General features: G+C 38.9%; 1 protein-coding gene across 1 annotated transcript in view; it reads right to left on the minus strand.

The window, feature by feature from the left end:
• ssh1a (slingshot protein phosphatase 1a) overlaps window positions 1–27849 on the minus strand; it is a 54766-nt gene that overhangs the window by 10075 nt on the left and 16842 nt on the right. Inside the window, exons 5-14 of the mRNA XM_052031856.1 lie at window positions 23457–23521; window positions 21631–21752; window positions 20012–20080; window positions 17440–17505; window positions 15014–15208; window positions 14607–14700; window positions 13676–13804; window positions 8767–8813; window positions 7557–7703; window positions 5875–6075 (exon numbers count right to left, since the gene is read on the minus strand). Coding sequence (XP_051887816.1) covers window positions 5875–6075; window positions 7557–7703; window positions 8767–8813; window positions 13676–13804; window positions 14607–14700; window positions 15014–15208; window positions 17440–17505; window positions 20012–20080; window positions 21631–21752; window positions 23457–23521 — 1135 coding nt within the window. The remainder of the gene's footprint in view (window positions 1–5874; window positions 6076–7556; window positions 7704–8766; window positions 8814–13675; window positions 13805–14606; window positions 14701–15013; window positions 15209–17439; window positions 17506–20011; window positions 20081–21630; window positions 21753–23456; window positions 23522–27849) is intronic.

Consider the following 27849-nt stretch of genomic DNA (forward strand, 5'->3'; position numbering starts at 1 on the left):
ATCAACAATTTAACTCTGTGAAGAATAGATAGATGCAATATAAAGATGAGGTTCCTTTTAAATAATTCATAACTGTGACATAGAAGATTTATGAAACAGGAAGATATTAGCCCACTGTATCCATTGCCAGTCAAAAAAGAGCTACCCAGCATAAATACATGGCCCAGCTAAAATCACTGCTCTTCAAATACCCATTCAAGTGATTTTTTAAAGTGATGAAAGTTTCAACCTCTCTTTCAGACAGTGAATTATAAACTCCCTTGGCTGAATAAAAAAGAAATCCTCATCTTTCCACCAATTACTTTCCCACTTAGTTTTTGACCTTTATGCTAAAGAAAATAGGCCCTTCTTATTTGAGCTTCTCATAATTTTATACACATCAGTTAAGTCTCCCTTCAACTTCTTTTGTTCTAAGGAAAACAACCTAATCTCATCCAATCTTTCCACACAGCTAATGTTTTCCAATTTTGGCAACATTGGAGTCTGTGGGTGGAGGTTAGGAACAGGAAAGGGTCAATAACTTTATTAGGTGTTTTTTTTTTGTATAGGTTGCCCAATAGTAACAGGGATATTGAGGAGCAGAAAGGGAAGCAGATCCTAGAAAGGTGTGATAATAACAGAGTTGTTGTGATGGGAGATTTTAATTTCCCAGACATTGATTGGCATCTCCAGGCAGTGAGGGGTTTGGATGGGGTGGAGTTTGTTAAGTGTGTTCAGGAAGGATTCTTGACACAATATGTGGATAGGCCTACAAGAGGAGAGGCTGTGCTTGATTTGATATTGGGAAATGAACCTGGTCAGGTGTCAGACCTCTCAGTGGGTGAGCATTTTGGTGATAATGATCATAATTCCATCTCCTTTACGATAGCACTGGAGAGAGATAGGAACAGACAGACTAGAAAGGCATTTACTTGGAGTGAAGGGAATTATGAGGCTCTCAAGCAGGAAATTGGAAGATTAAATTGGGAACAGATGTTCTCAGGGAAAAGTATGGAAGAAATGTGGCAAATATTCAGGGGATATTTGTGTGGAGTTCAACATAGGCATGTTCCAATGAGACAGGGGAGTCACAAGAGGATACAGGAACTGTGGTGTACAAAGGCTATAATAAATCTAGTCAAAAGGAAAAGAAAAGCTTACAAAAGGTACAGAGAGCTAGGTAATGTTAGAGATCTGGAAGAGTATAAGGCTAACAGGAAGGAGCTTAAGGAGGAAATTAGGAGAGCCAGGAGGGGACATGAGAAGGCCTTGCTGGGCAGGATTAAGGAAAACCCCAAGACATTCTACAAGTATGTGAAGGTGAAGAGGAAGAGGATAAGATGTGAAAGAATAGGGCCTATCAAGTGCAGCAGTGGGAAAGTGTGTATGGATCCGGAAGAAATAGCAGAGGTACTTAATGAATACTTTACATCAGTATTCACTACGGAAAAAGATCTGGGGGATTATAGTGTGGACTTGCAGCAGGCTGAAAAGCTTGAGCATGTAGATATTAGGAAAGAGGTGGTGCTGGAACTTTTGGAAAGCATCAAGTTGGATAAGTCTCCGGGGCCGGATGGGATGTACCCCAGGCTGCTGTGGGAGGCGAGGGAGGAGATTGCGGAGCCTCTGACGATGATCTTTGCATCATCGATGGAGATGGGAGAGGTTCCAGAAGATTGGAGGGTTGTGGACGTTGTTCCCTCATTCAAGGGAGGGAGTAGAGATAGCCCAGGATTTTATAGACCGCTGAGTCTTACCTCAGTGGTTGGTAAGCTGATGGAGAAGATCCTGAGAGGCAGGATTCATGAACATTTGGAGAGGTGTAATATGATTAGGAATAGTCAACATGGCTTTGTCAAGGGCAGGTCCTGCCTTACGAGCCTGATTGAATTTTTTTGAGGATGTGACTAAACACATCGATGAAGGGAGAGTAGTAGGTGTAGCGTATATGGATTTCAGCAAGGCATTTGATAAGGTACCCCATGCAAGGCTTATTGAGAAAGTAAGGAGGCATGGGATCCAAGGGGACATTGCAATGCGGATCCAGAACTGGCTGGCTCACAGAAGGCAAAGAGTGATTGTTGAAGGGTCGTATTCTGCATGGAGGTCAGTGACCAGTGGTGTACCTCAAGGATCTGTTCTGGGACCCTTACTCTTTGTGATTTTTTATAAATGATCTGGATGAGGAGGTGGAGGGATGGGTTAGTAAGTTTGATGACACAAAGGTTGATGTGTTGTGGATAGTATAGAGGGCTGTCAGAGGTTACAACGGGACATAGATAGGATGCAAAATTGGGCTGAGAAGTGGCAGATGCAGGTCAACCCAGATAAGTGTGAAGTGGTTCATTTTGGTAAGTCAGATATGATGGCAGAATATAGCATTAATGGTAGGACTCTTGGCAGTGTGGAGGATCAGAGGGATCTTGGGGTCAGAGTCCATAGGACGCTCAAAGCGGCTGCTTAGGTTGACTATGTGGTTATGAAGGCATATGGTGTATTGTCCTTCATCAATCGGGGAATTAAATTTAGGAGCTGGGAGGTATTGTTGCAGCTATATAGGACCCTGGTCAGACCCCACTTGGAGTACTGTGCTCAGTTCTGGTCGCCTCACTACAGGAAGGATGTGGAAGCCATAGAAAGGGTGCAGAGGAGATTTACAAGGATGCTGCCTGGAATGTGGAGCATGCCTTATGAAAACAGGTTGAGGGAACTCGGCCTTTTCTCCTTGGAGCGAAGGAGGATGAGGGGGGGACCTGAAAGAGGTTTATAAGATGATGAGAGGCATTGATCGGGTGGATAGTCAGAGGCTTTTCCCAGGGCTGAAATGGTGGTCCTAAGAGGACACAGGTTTAAGGTGCTGGGGAGTAGGTATAGAGGAGATGTCAGGGGTAAGTTTTTTACTCAGAGAGTGGCGAGTGTGTGGAATGGGCTGCTGGCAATGGTGGTGGAGGCGGATACGATAGGGTCTTCTAAGAGACTGTTGGTTAGGTACGTGGAGATAAGAAAAATAGAGGGCTATGGGAAAGCCTTGTAATTTCTAGGGTAGGGACATGTTCGGCACAGCTTTGTGGGCCAAAGGGCCTGAATTGTTCTGTAGGTTTTTCTATGTTTCTAACATTCTCATAAACCTCTCCACAGCCTCTCCTGTGCCATCAAATATTTCTTGTAATGTGTTCTAACTAGTATTGCACACACATAACCTGCCCACTTTTATATTTTTTGCTTTAGTTCAGAAGAAAGAAGCTCATGTGCCTACTTAATCACCTTATGGACCAGTCCTTCTACCTTTAAGGATCTTTGGGCAAATATTCCAAAGTACCCCGTTCCTCCGCAACTCTCAGTATCCTCCCTTTTACTGCCTATACACCTCCCAAATGGATTTCTCTGGATTGCCTTTGTATCCAAATCTTAATTTAAAATTAAACCAACTTTGATTAAAAATGGGTCAGAATTTCTATTCCAGCATGCCACAAGGAACCTTGGGACTTTTTAAATGAACACTGAAGATTAATAATCTGTGAAGGAGATATTTTTACATAAAGAACAACCCAAGGATACAACACACACAAAAAGTGATGGAGGAACTCAGCAGGTCAGGCAGCATCTAGGAAGGGAAATAAACTGTCGACGTTTCGAGTCGAGATTGTTCATCAGGTCTGGAAAGGAAGAGGGCAGAAACCAGAATAAGAAGGTAGGGGGAAGGGAAGGAGCACATGCAGACAGTTGATAGCTGAGTCCAGCTGAGGGGAGAAAGTAGGTGGGTAGGGGAGGGGGGAGATGTAAGAAGCTGAGAGTTGATAGCTAGAAGAGGCAAAGGGCTGAAGGATGAATTCAGTAGGAGAGGACAGAGGACCATGGAATAAAGGGAATGATGTGGGGAATAGATGGGCAGGTCATCAGGGTGGGTGAAGGGGGAAGAGAAGGGGGGGGGGAGGGGACCACAGGAGTGAGGGAAGGGGAAGGAGGGAGAAAAAAGGGGGAAAGAGGGGAGGGGTTACCAGAAGTTAAGAGAAATCGATGTTGAGACCATCAGGTTGGAGATTACCAAGGCAGAATATGAGGTGTTGTTCATTGTTGACTCTGAATTGTCTTCAGAATGGGTCTAGTAAGCCACAGTATTCAGAGGAAATTGGGGATGGACAATAAAGGATGGCGTTACCAGCAATGCCCACATTCTGAAAAATGAATTTAAAAATCTGCCATTTCTCTAGCATCAGTTTTTCAGATTACCAACATCTGCAGTTTTTGGCTTTTAGTCATTAGACTAGTTGTGGTTGATGATATTATGAACAGTTTTTTCTAATTGGCTTTAGGAGATCATGTTTTGAAGGTTACAGACCATGTTAGCAATAGGATTAGATGAAATCAAAATTGAAAACATTGTGATATTGAGAAATACAGTGATCCAAGAGTAAACTTCCAAAATGTCAGGACCTCTACCTTATCTGGTCATCTATGGATAATGTGTGTTTTGATGAAAAAAAATCTATGGGTGGGTCAACCCAAATAATTTGAATAATTCTCAACATCAACCCACATAATTTGACTCATTGTCAGCAACAAACTTGACTACCAAATAAGAGGCTCGATGACATTACTACTGCTACCGTATTAACACTTGACTAACAGCAATTACATCAGCGACAAATTGAGTACTTAAATAATATGCAAGAACATACAAAACGGGAGCAGGAATAAGAAATGTGACCTCTTGAACATGCTCCGCTAGTTAAAAGATCGTGATTGATCTGATCGTTAGTCTGCAAGGCCTATGCTGTCCATCCATTCCTCACAGGGCAACTCACCTATTCTAGGTATTAGTCCAGTAAACCTTCTGAGTTGCTTCCAACACATTAACATATTTTCTTAAATAAGGAGTACAAAGCTGAGCACTGAACTCCAGATGTGGTCTCACCAAGTCCTGAGAGCATGTACAAGGACACCCAAATTTCTCGCAACACTAGAGTTCACCTTTTCCCTACCAAAGGCATAACATCACACCTCCCTATAATATATCCACCTGATACTTTATTTAGCACTTTATTCAAACTGCGTTTTTATATTCTTTAAGATTTGTAATAAATCTGTCAAAAGCAACTTCTCTTTCATGATAGCATACAGACTATACCTAATTTTATTAACGCAGCAATATCCTAAGGTTCCACATGGGATGCGAGTAAAAATTTCATTGGAAAACTAAACCAATAAGAAAATTAAGGAAAATAATTTAACGCTTTTGCAGAACAGCAACCTCTTCCAACATTGCATGGCTTTTTATGGGTACATGAAAACCTCTGATCATTATATACCCAGCATTCTAAGGAGTCTGAATGAAAAAGCTCATTGATATCATACAAGAAAAATCTTAGCAATCTTAATACTTTAAGTGACATATTACTTCCCTATGTTCCAAATACATTCCCAACACACAATCTTTTGTCTTACAAAGGGTGCACTATGTGCATCACGTATTATTTAACTCAATCTTTATACAGGCCAAGTACAAAGATTTCTGTTTACATCTCCCCAGTTGGGGATGCATAGGCTCTCATAATATGGTGAAAATAAAGGCATGGGTCTACTTGTGGCATACAAATTGAAATATCAATGGGTGTTACCACTGGCCTACCTTAACAGTTCATACTTTGAATTGCACATTCAACAAATTGGGAGTTTCAGCAACTTCTCAACAATCTGTTTATAATAGCAACTACGCAGGAACTAGGAATTCTATACATAAACCAGATGATAACTGTGAACTGGAAAGGAATATTAAAAATATGGAAGGAAAATAAATATTGTCTAAATTCTCTGTTTTAACATCAGTGTCACTTTATGAAAGTGTACTATTGATGATAATTGTATATACAGTTTGCTCCAGAATTAGTTATTTACCTAGCATCCAAAATGCCTTCGTATTCTGCAAGCTGTTTCATGAACCCTGCATTTGGCTGTGCGACACTCCGTTTTTCTTTCACGTGTTTGTAGGCCTTTTCAAGTGACCACCTGTATTCCTTCATTGCATATGCAATGACAGTTGATGCAGACCGACTGACACCCATTTTGCAATGCACCAGACACTTGGACTGGTTTTTCCTGAACATAAAAAAGTTTAGTTTAAATAGCAGCTTAAAAAATGCACAAATACTTACCACTAGAAGCTACAACTGGTATAGGATAGAAATCAATGAACAGAAAATGAATCATCAATAACATTAAACAACCAGTTTCGGGTTCTTTTCTAAATCACTAATGTGCAATTGAAGGGTGACTTTAGGAGTAGTTTGAAGTCTTTATGATCACCACCTTTTTAGGTTATACCAACAATAAAACTGTTAAGATCCAACTTCAAAGGCAAGCAATAGTTACAGGATATTCACATTTACTAACAACATTATAACAGACATTTATTCAAAGATGAGGGCACGTACCACCAGGCTTAAGGACAGCTTCTACCCCACTGTGATAAGACTATTGAACGGTTCCCTTATACGATGAAATGGACTATGACCTCATGATCTACCTTGTTGTGACCTTGCACCTTATTGCACTGCACTTTCTCTGTAGCTGTGACACTTTACTCTGTACTGTTATTGTTTTTACCTGTACTACCTCAATGCACTCTGTACTAACTCAATGTAACTGCACTGTGTAATGAATTGACCTGTATGAATGGTATGCAAGACAAGTTTTTCCACTGTACCTCGGTACAAGTGACAATAATAAACCAATACCAATCCTTACTGGTGGCATTTCACAGAACATATTTTCATGATTCCAACAAGAATGGGTATTCTCTATAAGAATGCCTGCTTTTTCCAAAGTTGCACTCCAATTATACAAGAATTTTCCCCGAAATATAATAACTGTTTCAAACTGCTTCTACTCGAATGCATTTACACATGCAAAAATTTTGATGGTTTAAACTGGGCAGCATGATTCATCCAGACAAGTTGGACATATTTTCTGCATAATTTCTAGAACTCCTCTCCAGGCTTTAACACTCCCCAATCTTTTAAACAAACAGATACAATTATAACCATCAGGAAAATGTGAAAACTCTGCTTTGAGTGATTTACACTGAGTTTGTTTCCTTGTACCTATACCTTTAAATTTAATCTTTAAATTTCAGATAAGCAGGAAGTGAACAACAGATGAACAACTACAGCATATAATTAATTCACTCCATAATTCAGGATCCCTCAGATTATATTCCCTCACAGTTTTAGAAGGAAGTCCATACACTATTGTATTCAGTTTGGCATGTTTTAATAGCTTTTCCAAATACTTAAGCTAAAATTATTCACTGGTCTAAGTGGTAGTCTTAATCTTAGAATTAAGCAGTTATTCCTCAAACCTCAAAAGGTGTTCTCACCTGGTATCATGAATCTATTTTCAAGGCTCCTCAATTACTTATCAGCTAATATTGTTTACAGAACAATAGATAATTGATAAATCCTAAATTAGCTTTAACATACACAAGCAACATGTTCACTGGGTATTTTGATCTTGGTGGTTTAGCTTCAGTAATCAAATGATTATTTTTGCCATCATGCAAAATCTGATCTTCTACCTACTTGGCTTTTGTTATGAAGTTATATGTGTCATTCCAATATGCCAGTAAGTCTGTAGAATCCTCATCAAATACCCGTATGTTGTGGTAACAGAACAATCCAGGAAAGAAGTTGTCTATTTCTCTGGTTACATTTAAGATGTACCCAACACTGTAAGGAACCAGAAAAATTGTGTTGAGCAATTTCCTGATAATCATTTCTTTTTTAAACAATCACTTCAATGAAGAACCAGCCACCACAATGATGTAATTAGCAAATACAGTGTGATATAAAACAACGAAGCAAATATAAGTTTAGATATATTAGTTCTTTGTCCTGACTGATATCTAGAAAATGGTAATGGCACAGTGGGTGTAGTATTCAGAATTCTGGACTTCCTTTGCATGTATACTAAGTTAGCTGGGACAGCTGCTTGTTGCTTTACAATTACTTCAAATACCCTGTATTAGAGAGGGGAAAAGAAATCTAGAGTTCCTACAAAAAGTGTATGCCATTCTGTATACAAGTCTCCCCAAGTTAGTGAACATTCATTTATCGGATCTTCGCTGCATTGTAAGGTTTTATTTAATAAAATGTCACGTGCTACAATGAAGGGTAGGGAACACACACAGGTCAGTGAAAATCAGTAACATTTAACACTCATTTTGATTGTGTTAATGGAAAGGAATCAATGAAATAAACAAGATACAATTAATTTTTTAAAAACTCGAGTCCCTGCATTCTGCCATTTTGAGACAGTGGGCATTGGATGAATAACAAACTTTCATCTTATATATTTCATCTTCTCAAAACAAGTACAGTTTGCTCTTTTACAGCATTGCTACTGAGAAGAGATTGACTATATTCTGATGTGTTTTCTTCCATGGCAATTGGTATTGTCAATGAAAGTTTAAGGGTTTACTGTACCTCCTGTTAAATGAATTTTCACATAACAAAGGGTTCTCTAGGAAACTAACCCCTTTATTAATTGGGTGAGACCAGTATATACATTTGGACATGCCTATAGTACATCTCAGTCGAATAACAGGCTGTCATTCACTTGCAGATGGTAATGATATCTTATACAGATAAAATGTGCGAGACCTATTATATCCCTGATTCCCCACTGTTTTTATAGTGTCAACTGACAGAAGGACACTTACTTTTGAGAGCTGATGCAGTAATTAGAAAGTGAAATTTGAAAAGTATATTCTTCTAATTATTTTGCCCTTACCCTGTAGCCTGAAGCTCTTCCAAATTTGAAGCATTCCACTCTGAACCCTAAAATGACAATGATTACAATCATTCTGAAATACAAGAATTATTTTCCAGAAAACTATTTAAATCACTGTAAATCTCACTGCACTAGTCAATGTTATTCTACAGATGCAGTAAATATACCAAAAGACTCATTCCTATACTCAGATAGTATTAGACATGCTAGAAGGTAATTTTTAAAAAATTAAGTTTTCCAGTATAGTTGCCCTTTCCATTTAACAGTGGCATTAGAAAAATACCTTGCTTAGAGCTTTATTATATTAAGGTATTCATCGAATCTACACCTGGCTGCAAACAAGGCAATGCAAGGTGTAGTTATTTAAATATACAATTTCAGAAACATCTTCACAAGATCACAAGACAAGGGAGCAGAAGCAGGCCATTCGGCCCATCGAGTCTGCTCCAAGGAAAAGGGAAAAAGAAATGGGGTGGGAAAAAAAAACCTATTCTAATCCCATTTTCCAGCCTTATTCCCATATCCCTTGATACCCTGACTATTTAGATATCTGTCTATCTCCTCCTTGAACACCCCCACTGATCTGGCCTCCACTGCTGTGCGTGGCAAGGAGTTCCACAATTTCACCACCCTCTGGGTAAAGAAATTTCTCCTCATCTCTGTTTTAAACCGATACCCTCTAATTCTAAGATTGTGCCCTCTGGTCCTGGACTCACCCACCAAGGGAAACAGCTTGGCCACATCTACTCTGTCCAGTCCTTCCAACATTTTAAATGTCGCTACGAGGTCCCCTCTCATCCTTCTGTACTCCAGTGAGTACAGTCCAAGAGCCGACAAACGCTCATCATACGTAAGCCCTTTCATTCCCGGAATCATTCTCGTAAATCTCCTCTGAACCCTCTCCAACGTCAGCACATCCTTCCTAAGATGTGGGGCCCAAAACTGCGTACAGTATTCCAAATGAGGCCTCACTAGTGCCCTGTAGATCCTCATCAACACTTCCTTACTTTTATACACTATACCTCTCGAGATGAATGCCAACATAGCATTCGCTTTCTTAACCACCAATCCAACCTGGTGGTTAACTTTTAAGGTATCTTGTACAAGTACCCCCAAGTCCCTTTGTACTACCGTACTTTCAATCTTCTCTCCTTCTAGATAATAATCTACCCACTTATTTCTGCTTCCAAAAAGTGTACAACTGCACATTTCTCAACATTGAATCTCATCTGCCATTTCCTTGCCCATTCTCCTAAACTGTCTAGGTCCCTCTGCATCCTTTCTATTTCCTCTATGCTCCCTACTCCTCCACTTATCTTGGTGTCATCCGCAAACTTAGCCACACAACCATTTATTCCATCATCCAAATCATTGATGTACAAGGTAAAAAGGAGCGGCCCCAACACCAACCCTGCGGCACACCACTAGTAACCGGTAACCAACCAGAACGAGATCCTTTTACTTCCACCCTTTGCTTCCTGCCAACCAGCCAATGCTCCACCCATTCTGCTATCCTACCCATAATTCCATGACCTCTCATCTTATTAATCAGTCTCTTGTGAGGCACCTTATCAAAGGCCTTTTGAAAGTCTAAATACACAACGTCTACCGCCTCTCCCTTACCCACCCTACCTGTGATTTCTTCAAAAAACTCCAATAGGTTGGTCAGACAGGACCTCCCCTTCACAAAACCATGTTGACTAGGTCCAATCTTGCCTTGCGCCTCTAGGTATTCGGTAACCTCCTCCTTGAGGATAGATTCCAATAATTTTCCCACCACTGACGTCAGACTAATAGGTCTGTAATTGCCTTTGTGCTGCCTCCCACCTTTCTTATACAACAGAACTACATTCGCTACCCTCCAGTCCTCCGGAACCATGCCAGAATCTATCGATTCCTGGAAAATAATCGCCAATGCCTCCGCTATCTCTACAGCCACCTCCTTCAGAACCCGGGGATGCACCTCATCTGGTCCGGGAGACTTATCAGTCTTAAGCCCCTTTAATTTTCCTAGCACCTTCTCCCTATTAATCTCAACTGAACTCAGTTCCAATTCGTGAGACTCCTGACTAACGGGCACATTGCTTATGTCCTCCACGGTGAAGACCGATGCAAAATATTCATTCAATTCCCTTGCCATCTCACTATCGTCCATTATAATACCTCCTGCACCGTTATCAATTGGTCCTATGTCAACCCGTGTCTCTCTTTTATTCCTTATGTATTTAAAAAAGCTCTTAGAATCCTTCCGAATGTTGTCCGCCAGCTTCCTTTCATAACTCATCTTTGCTTTCCTAATGACCTTCTTAGTTTCTCTCTGCAGATTTTTAAAAACTTTCCAATCTTCTGTTTTCCCACTAATTTTTGCTACTCTGTACGCCGCCCCTTTTGCTTTTATTTTATCCTTCACCTTCCTCGTTATCCACATCTGTACCTTTTTTCCATTCAAAACCTTCTTTTTTCTTGGAATATATCTGTCCTGCATTGTCCTTATTTCCTGTAGAAATTTCTTCCATTTCTCCTCCGCCGTCCCTCCAGCTAACTTACTCCTCCGATCAATTTGGGCCAACTCTTCTCTCATACCCTTATAATTTCCCTTATTCTAGTAGCAGAAAGTCCAACCGTGTCAGTATCAGTGTAAAATGATTAATAATCCTTAAAGATTTAGGCATTTACCGCCGTACTCCCCTCCAATCGTTTAGATCGGACAAATACTGTTTTTTTTAATCAACTGTTGTACATATTATCATGAAATCCTCCTCCTGCAAAAGCTAGTATTGCTAAATCTGCTTTTGTCTACTCAATATTCTGGGTTATGTAGTCAGGTGAATTGCTCCAAGATACTGCCAAAATAACAATTTGCATTTATACAGTACCTTTAATATACTGAAATATCCCAAGCTAATTTACAGCAGTGTTATGAAACAAAAGTTGACAATAAAGTATGCAAGGAGATATTTAGGCACAAAAAGTTTTAAGAAGCATCTTAAAAGCAATAAAGACAGTGGGACTTGAGGAGACCCTGACTGATTACATTTATGCCAATTACAAGAGCAATATGGACTTGTTTTTTCCAACACATTTTATCCCACTAAAGCTAAATATGGTGTAGGATCAGAGTCCCCACTTACTTGGATGGGGTTTCCTAGCCTAGAGACAATGAGGGAAGAGGCAAATTATTTATTTTATATTTAATCTTTTTCCCCATTGTTGTTAATTTGTATTCAATAAACCAAATATTGGTTTGGCATCCGCTATTCTCATTAATTGAGCACCAGTGCAATTATTCTCTGCTACTCAGTACTCCTGCGTGTTGCCACAGTGACCAATATTTGACCCCTATCAGGTTCTATAGAACAGCTGCCAGCCAACTGCAGACTACTGTTCAGGTCATCTCAAATTTATGTTCATTGTGATCAAACACTGAAATCTGAGATGAGCTGGATGTCAAATTCTTTGCTAGCAAATTCAAAGGAGGGGGACTGGATGCACTGAACTTCTGGCTCCTTGGCTTTACTCCAGGGTGGTCTGGTGTAAGAACCACAACCTAATACATTTGAATGGGATTATCAACCTTGTGAAGAAAGGCAAGTGAAAGTAAGTGGTTTACTTATTTTAATATTTTTTATGCTGACAATGATAAAGTGTTTAATATTTTTAAATTTTTTCCCCAATCATTATCAATTTTAATCAATTTGAACCATTTAGAAATGTCTTTGATTGCCCAAAATTGATGTAGTACTCAACTCATGTGACACCTTTCTAGTACAGAGGGCAGCTTGGTCAGGTCTCCATGTCTGGAACAGCATGGGTGGGGCAGGTGGACTGGATCTGACCCAGAGGATCATTAAATCTAAATGTAAATCAGTTTAATTATAACTTGCATCAGGCATTATTATTTTAAGCACACACTATGAATATGGTAGCATTTCCTAATGCATTTGATGGCTTCACAAAATGGTGCCACTTGTTTCAATTTTGATAACTCTACATGATCTCAGTAATTTGCAAAACTTATGAGAAAGACCCATTCACTTTTTAAAATTTGCCTATTGTAATAAACATCAATTCTAAAGATTAAAAAAAATGTAATGGCAGAATACTCGTGTGCAGCTTGTCAGTCAGAAATTATCAATAACTTGAATGAGCCATGAATAGCTAAACCTGCTTTTTTGTTTAAATTCAGATATTGACCAACCTGCTACATTTCATTTTTTCTACCTTTATCAATTGTTCATTCGTGTTCAGGCACAGACATCATGGGCTGAAGGGCCTGTTCCTGTGCTGTACTGTTAAATGTTTTTAATTACCTAAAATTTTCTGAAGAGTGTAATTCTTGTAATTGGTGTGATCACAAGATCAGAAGATGCAGATTTTAGAATAAATTTGGAACCACTTGCCTTATCACATGCTTGGTATCAACAACTTAATCAGAACTACTTCTATGTTATATGTTTGGACTGGTGAACATGTATTCTCAGCTTGTATTGAACCATTTTATAATGTTCTAGTGATAGGCAAGTCCAACAGTGAAAGATCTCAGAGACTAATGAATACCAACTTGTGGACAAGAGGCGACTATAGTTTATCTGTAATGAACACCTTCAGCAATTCCATGGATTAAATCAGAGTATTCCAGATAGGTACCTGAAAAAAAGTGGTAGTGAACCAAGATATCCAACTAAAGATGGGGCAAGAATAAATTTTAGGAGGAGTGTAGCAGAGTATATGCTATGGAATGGGGTACAAACAATCATTTGAAATGAATGGGAAGGTAGTGGATACCTGAGGTAATTCATTGTTCATTTCTAAAAATATCAAAAATGTATTCTTCTAAAAGTGATTTTGTACCAGAGTAAACCTCCCTGCAATTAAACAAATCTGCAGATTAGCCAAGGAAAAACCTTACCAAATAAAGATGATCAAATATTAGGGAAGCTTTATCCATTTGTCCTAAAATGATGAGCATTTCATTGTCAATAAATCCTTTGTATTCTTTCAGATTGCAATTCATTTGTTGTTCTAACTCATTCCGAATCTGTAAACAAAAAAATCTTTGGTTACATCTATCATGGAATAATTTATATTTTGTTGGGTTTTTTGTTCTAATTTTCCCTCCTATCCCAATGGTACCAGTTCAAAAAGTGACCATTACAACCAACTTAAATGTGGAGAGCACCTCAACTGAGCCCAATTGGATCTACCCCATATATCAGTTTTATACTTTCCATCAGGGTTTTATACTGCAATCACATTGGACAATGAGGATTTGATCCTCCAGTCCAGTTGAGATCATTGGAAGCAAATTGCCATGCCTAACTGCTGTTCCAAACGAAATCAAAAACCTCAGCAGAGACCAGGAATTAAGATTTAGATCTCTGCATCTGTAACTTGTACTGGATGTTGCAGTAACACACCAGCCATCAAAACTTTGCACAGAAAACTGTGCGTTTTCTGTTTCAAGTTTTAGGTCCTTCTTTTCCTGAAATCTGGAAGACATGGCACCAACAGACACAATGCATGCCATTGTGCCTGCATGAGTTTTGGTAGAAAAATCACAAGCCAATATCATTACCCTGCTTTCAACATCTTCCTCCTTTCCAAATGCTTCTTCCCCTTTTCCAAATGCTGATGTACTTTTTATAAACTTTAAGATGTTTCAATGGAAGTTTTTTTGATTATGATGAAAGCAAACACAAACTATCACCCATTTCCTCTAAATATGTATACATTCTTCTTCCAAAATAATTTTGTAAATCAATGACAGTAACTTCAATATTATTCGAAAGAATTATTTCTGCAATTTGAAGAAATTTGCTTAGTGCAACTTTATTTCTTACTTCTTTAGAAGTGACATTTTCCAAATCTTTGCTCATCATTATGTGTCGTAACTTGTTTCTTATCAATCGTTCTGTTAGCTCACTCTCCGTTGGTCTGTAAAAAAGATACACAAGTAAATGCATCTTAACCTTTAACTATCTTGCATGCATACTAAAATACAATATATTCAAAATGAAAACAGAGACTGAGGTGTCACTGGTCCTCTACCAAACTCTGTGGCAGAGGAAACTTTCAGTTTTGATCCCAGTCTATGCCAAGTTAGCTTATTTCAGTTTCATTGATAGGGCAGTGAAAACCAAGTGGCATTGCCACTCCTGATAGTTACCCAAAAGAGGTGCAATTTCAACTGGACCACACAAAAAAAATTAAAGAGTTAAAAGTTTTGAAACTTAAAATCTTCACTCACTTATCAACAAACATTGGGGGTGAGTCAGCCCGCATGGACTGCAGGTCTTGCATTGTATTCCATTCGTTAATACAACTCTGCTCCGAGTTAATGCAGCTCTCATAGTAACTGGCCCAAGTCAAAGCAATTCCTGATGGATAATAATTGTATCTACGAGCTATCTCACAGGATTTGTGGAGGATCTGTAGTGCTGACCTTGAAAACAGAAATAATAGACAGCTTTAAACTTTTTAACTCTGTAATCTTGAAAACACACGTTTTTCCAGAGGTCATCTTCATTGATATCTGACTTAGAAAGGAAATCTTACTATCCATGCTCCCTTGCAAAATAAAATTGAAGTCTTGCAACTACTTAGAAATTATTCTGATACTGTGCTGTTCTATGTTCTCTGGGCTAATAACAAGTTTAGATAAGTTACTGAGTTTAACAGTACAAAGAAGGGAAATTTGTATCAACAGAAGCAACTGTTGACCTCAGTGCTCTAGAAATTGTGCTACTGCATCAATTTTAATGTATCCCTCAGTCTATATAACCACCTCTATAACCAAATTCAGTCAGCTGTCCTTTCAAGGGTGGCAAATATATGTTTGAACAAAAATAAATTCAAAATGAGGATGATAATATAGATTTTAAAAGTTAATTATATTTTTTGTAATTTATACAAAGAAATACATACAGTGCAATTGGTTTCAAGGTGCATAGGCCAAAGGTTTACTTAAGTTCTTCCGTTGAGTGCAGTAACTCAATCAGGATATCAAATACTATTCTGACTAAACAAGTGTCTTTCCCTCTACTATCCTGAAAGGTTTAAAATATCACAGCCTAAGAAATTAAACTGTATTACAGATTGTTTTGCAGGACACCAGAATCTGTCTGGGCACTTGCACTTCCAGTTGTGACTCACCCTTTCTACTTCAGGGGTGCCTATGAAATGCTCCATCACTGGGGACTCGAGGAACAACAAGGTCTTCCCAACCAACTCTGGATTAGGATCACTCACAGTTAATTGAATTGAACTGAATTGGTTTATCATCATCACTGGTACCAAGGTACAGTGAAAAACTCATTTTGCATACCATTCATACAGATCAATTCATTACACAGTGCATTGAGGTAGTACAAGGTAAAACAATATAGAATGCAAAGTGTCACAACCACAGAGAAAGTGCAGTGGAGGTAGACAATAAGGTGCAAGGTCATAACTAGGTAGATTGAGAGGTCAAGAGTCCATCTTATTGTACTAGGACACTGTTCAATAGTCTTATAACAGCAGGATAGAAGCTGTCCTTGAATGTGCTTTCAGGTTCTTGTATCTTCTGCCTGTGGGAGAGGGGAGAAGAGGTGGGTCTGGGCTGGGTGGGGTCTTTGATTATGTTGGCTGCTTTACCGAGGCAGCGAGAAGTATAGACAGAGTCCACAGAGGGGAGGCTGATTTCCATGCCAAGCTGTGTCCACAACTCTCTGCAGTTTCTTGCGGTCCTGGGAAGAGCAGTTGCCATACCAAGCCGTGATGCATCCAGAAAGGACGCTTTCTATGGTGCACAGATAAAAGTTGGAGAGTGCTTATGTTTCTTATTGAAGTCTTTATCTTTCTTCCTTCTGGCCAACCCCTGCACTGCACTGACTGCCCCTGCCCACAATAAACCCTCCCCTCCCCACCCAAAACAAGTAATTTAAGACTAATCACCTATTGGGTGATTATCATATGTTTACTTAATTTGGTAAGTGCAAAAGGGATCTATATCATGTGAAAATATTGAATATTTTCACATGATATAGATCCCGCTTCAATAATTTTCTAATTTAGAGGAACGGAGTTGATGACATTGCTCTGCTTCTACTGAGAAATTTCAGTCCAGTCTTTTTTTTCTTTTTTTTGCTTGTTTTTTTTGAAATTTTTCTGTTTAGCTTGGTTTGATATATTGTTTATAATTTTTCTTATTGATTTGGGGATTTTTTTTCTTCCTTTCATATACATAAAAAATCTTTTTCTTTCTTTTATATTATATTCATTTACTAAGAGGTCGTGGGATCTACAGATTTTGTTTTATATTTTATTGTTCTTTATGATTATCTATGCCATGATTCTTCTGATCTCTTTGTATTACATGTACAAATATTGATGTTATATATTAATCGGTATTAATTTGGAAACTAATAAAAAGATTGAAAAAGAAAGAAAAGACTAATCACCTAACCCTCTAACCTGAGAGGAAGCACATGGAGGAATTTAAAATAGGGGGATATGTGGGAGGAAGGGGTTAGTCTTAGGCGTGGTTTAAAGATCGGCACAACATGGTGGGCCGAAGGGCCTGTATTGTGCTGTCTTATTCTATGGTAAGATGATCAGGGGCAATTTCTTTGATCTGGCACTGTTCAGGTCCCAAGGGTGCCAGATTAGAGAGTTTCAACCTGTATTACTTACCACATGGCTTGTACAGAGACTGGCTTGAAGATAAGAATCCGGTCTGCTGTACTCACACTGAACCCACTGAAACAAAACAAAAGTGCTGTGAAACACTATCCATACCTTAGATTATATAAAACACCTGAGTCAGCATTCTTCAGAGTGTAATTTTAGAATTATCTACAGTGAATAAACATATATCGAAATCATTTTCTGAGGTTTGAATGTGTTCCTTTTGGACCCAAGTGCAAAAAGCTAAACTTCTTTTATTGAAGTTGTTCTAGAGTGGAATGAATCCATTAGCCAATGAGCTCCTTTTTAGACATATCTGGTAGCCACCATTTGTTTTGCATTAAGCAAAACTGTGGCTCTAAGTGAAAGTTCAGCACAGTGTATGACCTTCCAAATACACAAATGGGAATAAGTACTGTAAAAGCACAGCACTGAAACCAAGTCGTGGCGTAAACAGATCTCTCTCAGATGGACAAGCTATGACCAGTAGTGTTTTGCAGGGATCAGTGCTTGGCACTAGCTCTTCACAGTCTAGATCAACCATTTGGCAAAAGCAACCAAATGTCATATTTCCAAGTTTGCCGATGATACAACCCTAGGTGGGATTATGAGTAGGAAGGAGAATGTGGTTCATGGGTTATGGACAATCTGAGTGAGGGGGAGAAGCATGGCAAATACAATATAATGTGGAAAAATGTGATATTGTCTATTTTGGTGCACAAAGTAGGCAGAGTTATTTTCAAATGGTGAGAGATTGGATAACGCTGATGTTTGAACTAAAGCTAGGTGTCTGTGTACACCAGCTGATGAAAACCAACATGCAGGTACAGCAAGTAATTAGAAAGGTATTTGGTAAGTGGTTTTTTAATTATGTGAGAATTGGAATCCGGCAGTAAAGATGTCTTCCTGCAATTACATGGTGTCTTAGCAGGATCACACGTGGAGTATTGTGTACATTTTTGGCCTCCTTACCTACGTAGGGAGCATGGTGAAAATTACCATAATGGCTCCTGGGATGGCAGGTTTGCCACATGATGAGAGGTTGAGTCGACAGGGTAAGTATTCACTCAATTTCAAAAGAACATGAGGAGATCTCATTAAAAGTTTCAAAATCCTTAATGCAGGGAGGCACAGTGGTGCAGCTAGTAGAGCTGCTGCCTCACAGCACCAGTGACCTGGGTTTGATCCTGACCTTCAATGCTGTCTGTGTGAATTTTGTTCATTTTCCTTATGACTGTGTGGGTTTCTCCTGGGTGTTCCAGTTTCCTCCCACATCCCAAAGACCTTGGAATTGCTAGATTAATTGGCAATTGTAAATTATCCTTTGTATATTGAAAGTGGTAGAACCTTGGGGGAGTTGATGGGAATGTGGGGAGAATAAAATGGGATCAGTGTAGGATTAGTGTAGATGGGTGCTTGATGGTCAGCAGATACTCAGTGGGCCAGGGGACTTGTTTCCATGCGACTCTAGAAAGCATTCAAAGAATAACAGATTTAACATGGAATAGTTAAATGTTAAGCAATGTTTCAAGTTATTGTAGTGAAGGACAATGTCACAAAAAGTGAAAGCCACTCTACAAGATTTCCACATATAGCTCTGAGAAGTAAACTATTTGTTAGTTTGGACATGTCGCTGATGTAAGATAATGTCAAGAGGGATAAATGACCTCTGATCCTGACTGATCTATTGGCCTCAACATCATCATCATCATCATATATAGGAGATGAGTTCTCAGGTTGCCAGTGGGGTACCCCACCAAGGGGAAGATGGAGTTATAGCTCAGCAGAACTTGGCAGTATCTATTTTACCTGAATAGTAGCATTCCTTATTAAAACTCTGAATCCTCTTGCAGTATCTCTGTAAGGAAATGCTCAAAGTTTCTGCATACAATCTTGCTTGCAAAGGGATGTTTCAGCTTGCCTTGGATTTCATGTGCCCTTAATTTCTGGACCAGCCTACCACCCTGCCTTCATCAATCTTCTTAGTTACCTCCTCAAAAAACTCAATCAAATTAGTTACTTCCTGAGTGTCCAGAAGGTCGAAGATCCTTCTTCAGAACTGCAAAGTTTTCAGGTTGCCAATGGGGAACTCCATCTTTCCTTCCCAGGTCTGATCAAGGATCGTCAACGTGAAATGTTAACTCTTTCTCTGCCACCGATGTAAACTGACCTGCTGAATATTTCCAGCGTTTTGTATTTTTATGCCGAGGTCCAGTTGGAGCCCTCTATCACAAAGATTAGAAATGGTCATCAGACCAGACTAGTGAATCAACATTATGGCAGAGATTTATCTGATGTGAAAACACTGCAGGATTTTACAGATACTTTAAAAAGTTGATCAATAAAATATTGGGTGAATTTCAGCTCAGAAAATTCTGAGTAATGGAAGATTTTTTTAAAAATTACCCTCAAAACCACCAAAGTAAGTAAAGCTTATAGATGAAACCCAAAGGAATTCTTCATTTTTAAACTCAGAATTGTAGGTAAACAATAATGCCATATTAAGTACACAATTAACTATTGCCATTTTTTTCCTTGATCAATAATAAAGCAGTAAACTAGTAAACTAGTTCCTTACCCATCTCCATCCAAGTGAATTTTTGTATCACTCCAGAGAGGAAGGATCATTCCTATTGTACAAGTATTGCTGGAGAAAATTAAAGACTGCCGTTCAAAATATAATCATCAGTTTAGTGAGAAATCATGCATCTTTTTAGAATGTATTCTATAAGCTTTAGAAAGCATTTCAACGAGGCAAACAACCTTAACGCAAATTGCTGTAGTGGTGCTGTACTAGAGACTAAATAACACTAACTAGCTACAAATTGCATGCAACAGTTGGCATCTCCAGTTCCTCCCCCAATCCCCTTACAATCAAGCTGCGAATAAACAGAGGACATGTCTGAGATTAGACACCATATAACATGCAATTTGTCAACACAACCTCAACTTTACCAAAATGGAGACATAAGAGACTGCAAATGCTGGAATTCAGAGCAAGACACAAAGCACTGGAGGGAAATGGACAAACAACATTTCAGGTCGAGAACCTTATCTGGACTGCTGGACCCTTCATTCACTGTCCATTTCCATCCATAGATGCTGCCTGACCTGCTGAGTTCCTCCAGTGCTTTGTCTTGCTCAGCTTTATTAATCCCTTCATTCCTCCTTTCAGTGCAGCAATTGGAAAGAGAATGATGCACAATGCAAACATCTTAACTCAAAGAAGTCTGCAGTTTTTAAATGAAGATTGTTGCTTTGGTGCTAAGGAACACCAATCCAAAATAAATCCTACTCCCTTGCACTGTGTCCACAGCTTTGCATCTTCCTCTACTTTCAAGAGTCACCCAATTTCTTCTTATGAAATCTCCATCTCTGTGGTAAAGTATGTTGTGCTCCATGCTCCAACAACCCTTTGCAAACAAATTTTATTCATATTCTCCTCTTATTCTCAAGGTGATTTACTAGCCGTCGTCAATGATTGTCCAGGCAAAAGAAAGCGTCTTTACCTATTCATCCTGTTTCACTGATAACAGTGAACATGGTAGCCAAATTGTGGACATTCATTTTTGATCTTATACTTGTCTAGCTATTAAAAATTCCCAAAAATTGAAGAATGAATTGAACTGGATTCAGTGATTTTCAGTGGATGGCATCACTCAGTACATTCTCCAACATGAAGCAAGGACGGAAAGAAAAATTGAAATAGACCTCCAGACAACCAGAAGATTCTTGAAGATCATTTAAAGGTTTCTAATATAGAGAGGCAACAATAGAAGATGGGATCAGGTCATTTGCTCACAACTTCAGTGAGGTTCTAGTATGTATTGATAGAAGTGACAAAATATAGGAATTTACAGCTCGGAAAGAAGCCATGCAGCCCTTTATGTCCATGCTAACCCAAAATGGAGCTGTTTAGCTAACTCTCATTTCTAAGGATTCCCTTGGGAGGCTTGTACATAGTCCTTCAGGTATCTTTTAAATATAATGAGGACTTCTGTCTCCCTCATCCTTTGACGGGAAAAAGAATCTTCAATCCCTCCTTAATCCTCAGTTAGCCATACAATTTACTTCCACAGGAATTTTCTCTTGGATCCCATTGATCTCGTCCTTCATTGTTACCACCAATCGCCAGCACCACCACCGCCACCACCCCCCCTGCCCCCCCCCCCCCACCCACCAGTACACACTTCATACCTTTCTTTGCTTGCAAAATCAATTCCCAGAAGAATATTCTCCTCTGTATCCTGGTGTCCATTCGTGTACACAACCACCATATAACGTATTCGATCAGCTGACATGCTTTCCAGACGTACAGCCTGGGTAGGCAAAGCATTTCCAAAGGGTTTCAGCAAGAGATTATGGTACTTTGACTAAAGCAACATTTATCCTATGTTCATTGGTTTTGGTCCCTCTACTGCTTCTAGCATAGTATGATGTTGAGAAGTTACATCTGTTAATACCACAACTGTTACGGCTCATCAAGTTCAACTATATCCTCCCTGAGCATTCACATATTCCACTTTTAGTAGGAGATACTAAACAGCATTCAGAAGTAGGAAATATTTTTCCTCTCCCAAAATGAAAGGGAGAAAAAGCTTATTATATCAAACTTTAACTGTGGCCAGCCAATGCAACACTGCCTTGGAATCAAATAAGCTTTCCTGACCTGTACAGTTCATGATTCATTGGAAAAGCACAGCACCCCTGCAGTGGTGGAGGCTCAACATTGGTAAAGCAAAAACTGAAAAATGAACAATATGAATGGTCCAAGAATCCTGTCCAGTGGGAGTACAATTTTAAGAGGTTCAACAGCTCATTGGTTACTTTGTGGCCTTATTGTACTTCAAGAATGTACTGTGTCATTTGGCACAGACTAACAGGTACATACTACATAAAAAGAAAGCCCTGACTAGACCAAACTGCCTTCTATGATTACATGCCTTCAAAATTATTTCTGTGCCTGTCCTATTAATTCAATCTCTTGCAATAATATACAATTCCATTCTGTAGAATGACTGGTAACATTATGAGAAATCTACACATCCTAACACTTAGGGTATGCCCTCGTGAGAAGTCTGGAAGTCTTAGAAAGGTAGAAGTTCGCAGGAAGATGCCACTCAGGCCTCCGAGCCTGTTCCACCATTCAATCTGATCATAGCTGATCATCCAAACACTGTACTAATTCCTGCTTTATCTGTTTTGCCATTAGAACTAATATTTGAACCTCATTGAACATATTTAATGATTTGACCTGAACTGCCTTCTCTGCTAGAGAATTTCACAGGTTCACTACTCTTTGATTGAAGAATTTCTCCTCATCTCAGACCTAAATGGCCTACCTCATTTCCTTACACTATGACCCTGGTTCTGGACTTCCCCACCATCAGGAACATTTTTCTAGCATCTAGTCCATCCAGTCACATCAGGATTTTATGTTACAGCGAGATCCCCTATCATTCTTGTAAACTCTTGTGAATTTAAGCCCAATTATTCCAATCCCTCTTCATTGTTAGTCCTGCAATCTGAGGAAGATGGTACATCTTCACTGCACTCCCTTCTTAAAAATCCTTCCTCACATACCAAAATCCTCACAATACCCAAGGCATTATGCAACTGCAGTAAGACATCCATGCTCCTGTACTTAATTCCTCTATGAAGGCCAACGTACCTTTGATGTTCTTAACTGCCTGCTGCACTGATGCTTGCTTTCATCAACTGCTGCACAAGGATATGTTGCACCTCCCAAATTCCTAATCTTTCATTGTTCAAATAACCTTTCTTCCTGTTTTCACCAAAGTAGATAACCTCACATTTATGTATATTATACAGCATTTGCCATGCACTTACACATTCAATCTGTCCAACATCACTATGGAGCTTCTCTGAATCCTCCTCACACTCCCACTTGAGCTTCGTATCATTCATAGACTTGAAGATTTTACACATAATTTCTTCATCTAAATCATTAACCTGTGCCATTCGTCCCTTTGACCCCAATTATCAGTTAGCAGCTCTCTTACCAGTTTTATCCTGTCTTCAGGACGAAGATGGTTGATCATCACTTGAAGGTGTAGCTGTAAATCTCCTGCTTCAAATTTTTAAAAAATGCTTAAAAATATATTTTCAGATAATTTTTAATTGTTAAATTAAAACTGAAATTTTTGAGATAATAACCACAAAAAGAAATGCCTTGATTACACCTCGAAAATGATCAAATATGTGCAAGTAATGTTTTTCCAACTCTGAACTCAGTAACAGTATTATCGGTATTTTTGATTTAAAATAAATATTGGCAATATTTGCAATTAAAAATATCTGCAATTTAAATATTTATCAAGTAGAAAGTAAAATCAGTTACAAACTCAATAAAAATGAAACAAACCACGAATAATTAAAAAGGGAATTTAGCTCACTTGTCCCTTTCTTCCACATGGTCTTACCATTCCCATTAAATTCTACGGTGTGTGGATCCTCCACCAGGTCTAACCTGGCATAGGAGCAAAGACTCAATTCCCCAATACAAATGCATTTGTGGAGAATATGAGCGATCCCTCCTATACTAGGACTAAGTGATTTGTACATGAACCAGGAAGAAGAATGATCAATAGACTTAAATGACTTTTATTCTTTATACAGAGAACAAAAAGGGGGCAAAATGCTAAAGATGCTCTGACAACCTTCTATGGTAACAGACATAAGAAATGTGTGATCTTATCTGAAAGATGAACTGTTTAATTATGTGCTTCACACAACTTTTTTTTAATTATAATTCTTTATGTATTATTAATACAGGAAAGACAACATTAAAAACACAAGGAATACCGCCTGCTTCAGTCGGACATCTCCTTCAACTCTTTCTCCAGTACAGAACATAAAAATTTAATCACATTTCTAACCTATATCCATTCTCACCTGGCCATTCCTTTCCTTTTCTTGACTTTTCTCCATTTTGGTCGATAGGTCAATGAACAATATCCAATACAAACCCAAAGACTCCCAGAGCTAACTCAACTACACCACCTCTCATTCTGCTTCCTGCAAGAACTCCATTCCATTCTCCTCGTTTCTCCAGCTCTATTATATCTGTACCAAGTTTGATCCCTCTGACTGCACTGCATCCCAGATGTTTCCCTCTTCCATTAACTGTTGTTTCCCATTCACCATTGTTGAATGAGCACTCAATCACATCTGTTCCATTTTCACTCTTATGCTCTCACCTCCTCTCCTTCCTGCATTCTGAGTTCCCTCCACAACTCCCTGGTTCAGTCTTCCATCTCCACTAAAAGCACTCCCCATCTCCACTAGAAAGCATCTTCCCATGCAATTGCAGGAGGAGCTAGAGGGGATGCAGAAAAGATTCACAAGGATGTTGTCAGGACTGGAGGGCTTGAGTTATAAGGAGAAGTTGGATAGGCTGGGTCTTTTTTCCCTGGAGCAAAGGAGGCTGAGAGGTGACACAATAGAGGTATATAAAATTATGAGAAACATGGATAGGGTAGATAGCCAGCGTCCGTTTCCCATGGTGGGGGTGTCTAAAACTAGAGGGCATAGGTTTAAGGTGAGAGGGAGGAAGTTTAAAAAGGGTCTGAGTAGTTTGTATCTGGAATGAGCTGCCAGAGGTGGTGGAGGTAGGAACAGTAACAACATTTAACAGGTACCTGGACAGGCACTTGGATGAGCAAGCAATAGAGGGGTATGAAATTAATGCAGTCAAGTGGGATTAGAATAGATAGGCATGACGATTGGTACAGATACAGTAGGCTGAAGGGCCCGTTTCTATACTGTATAGTTCTATGACTCCAAGTTATCCCCTAGTGTAGGTTAATGGCACAATGGATTAAAGGGGAGTTAAAGATGTGTGAGACAGAATAAGTTGCAGGGGTATAGGAAGGTTAGGAGAGGGGAAATATCTAAAAGGATTGCTCCTGAGAAATGTAATGGGCCAAATAGCCTCCTTGTGTGTCATGGTAAGATATAAAAGTAACAACAGAAAAACAATGAAACAATTCATCAGAAATCTAACCATCTAACACTGTGATGCATTAGCTGTATTTCAACATTGGGAAGGCCAAAGCCATTACATTTGGCTCTTGCCACCAATTTCACTCTTCTCCCTCAAGTGTCTCAGGCTGAACTGGATGGCTCATAATATTTATATCCTGATGCTAGCTGAGTTTCCACCCACATATCTTCTTCATTAACAAGACCAACTACTGCCACTTGAACTTTTTTCTGCTTGCTTTAGTTCATCTAATGATGAATCTTCATTTATGATTTCTTTACTGTCAGATACCCCTTCCCAACTTTATCCAAAAGTTACTGCCTCTATCTCAACTTGCACCATTTCTAAGAAAAAGTATTGCACCAAATGAGAGTGAGTATATTTGTATTTGATAAATTGCGAAGACATTGGTGAACTGGTAAAAAATGTTTGGTTTGTGAGCGAGCCAATTCCCTTTTACACATTTCCATACACACTGATTACAAACTGTCTGTACTGATCTGCTATCTTAGCAATATCAGCATGGCCCTGGAATATACAATTCAAATTCTTTACATTAGACCAGAGAACAAGTCACGCCATAGCACAACAGAACTGATAAAGGATTAGGGTTGGTGCCAATCAGACCTTTTTGTTTAATCAACAGCCTTTCAGAAATTAATTAGATACCTAAACAATAAGTATTCCAGTGGCTAACACAAGTCCTCTTAACCTTCTTACAGAATGGATGGATGTATTAAGAAGTGTATCTAAACAGAGTTTATCTGGAATTTAGGGCCTTCCCTGCCCCTGAAAGCAACCATAAAAACAGCTTCAACAATTTCAGGTAACCAGCTTTTCCCGTTTGTGTCAGAACCGGCGAGTTCTGATGCAATGTCAGCACCTTGTCTCCGTTTTCCTCTCTTCACAGAAGCTGCCTAACCTGCTGGGTATTTCCATCATTCTTTTTGATCTTACATTTCCAGCAACAGCTAAATTTTGCCTCTCACTGCTCTGGCACAGTCCTTATTTGTTTAAAATTCTCTCTAGTTGGCCTCATTCATCTATTAACTAGACACTCCAAAAGCTTTGTGTCACTTAGGATCCACCCCTTTCCCCTCTCCCTCTTTTCTCATTTTCCCAGTTCTGAAGTATTATTGACCTGGAACATTAACTCTGATTCTTTCTCCATAGAATGCTGACCAACTTGCTAAGTATTTCCAACAATGTTTTTGTTTCTTAAAAGCAAGCAGCATGAGCAGAATCCAGGAAAATGAGGAAAGGGAGAGGGCTTTGAGGTGGATTATTGTGAACAAAGGCTTAATATTTTGACTGGTTCAAGATGATGATCCACTGCTTCTTCGCCATCTTGTTCCATTGTTTGTCTGTTTTATATTGCATTCTGCTATTTAAAGCAATTGTCACTTTTTTTCTGAATCATTAAATTGCGCTATCCCTTTGCTCTCTGGGTAATCTGTAAACTTTGAAAAAAAATTTAAATCATCCATGCCATGTTCATTAATTCTAGGTTTCATAGCCTTGCATTCAAATCAGTTCCATGTCCCTGACATCTTTATCACTGTAATCTTCAAGAATACTACAAGAATTATGTTGCTACAATTTCCATTTTGTCATTTTCCCTAATCCTTCAGCACAGCATTGGATGCTGTGTTTTCAGATGTCTTATGTTTGGGATCCATACATAGATATACATAAATGTTTCTTCCCATATTATTAGTCTTGTCAGGGCTTCCTTTAGCACTAGGAAATGACTTCTGGCACTTGAAAAGAAGTTATAATTATCACCAGGGCAAGCAACTTTGTAGACCACTAAATTCTGACCAATTGTTCCACAATATTTTTAAAACATTTTATAAATATCATGGAACAATTTGTAAAAAAAAAATTATGTTCAAATTTGTCATGATAATATTTGTAATTTTGTTTAAAGTGCCAGAAGTTGTTTAGTGCTGAAGGAAAGTCCAAGCAAAGATTACTAAATTGAGAGGTGAATGCCTTCAATCACAGTGCATTTTTCTTCCTTATCCTTCTCAATCTTCAACACATATGGCGATGCTTTCCTTTGATAATTCTTCTCCTACATTCAGGTCTATTGTTCCATGCCTATATATCTGAAGTAAACGCTGCCTCACTAAAAGTGATTCCCCTTCTTTCATCCACTGTTAGCAGTGGAAATTTCCGAAATATCCAAGTCTTGGCCCTATTTTCTCATCTAGAGCCTGTGTCATGGTAACATTATTCTTGAGAATATATTAGCTTTCATATAAACATCAATTACACTCAGCTGTGCTTTGTAATACCTCTTACTAATACTTCCATGCTGCCAAAATGCTTCTCTAAAATTGACTCACAGCTTTATCAAGCTCACCAAGGAGACTAAAATTCTTCCCTCTTCCACAAAATTCCCATCT

This window comes from Pristis pectinata, chromosome 17 (assembly GCF_009764475.1).
Source record: "Pristis pectinata isolate sPriPec2 chromosome 17, sPriPec2.1.pri, whole genome shotgun sequence".
Taxonomy (NCBI): domain Eukaryota; kingdom Metazoa; phylum Chordata; class Chondrichthyes; order Rhinopristiformes; family Pristidae; genus Pristis; species Pristis pectinata.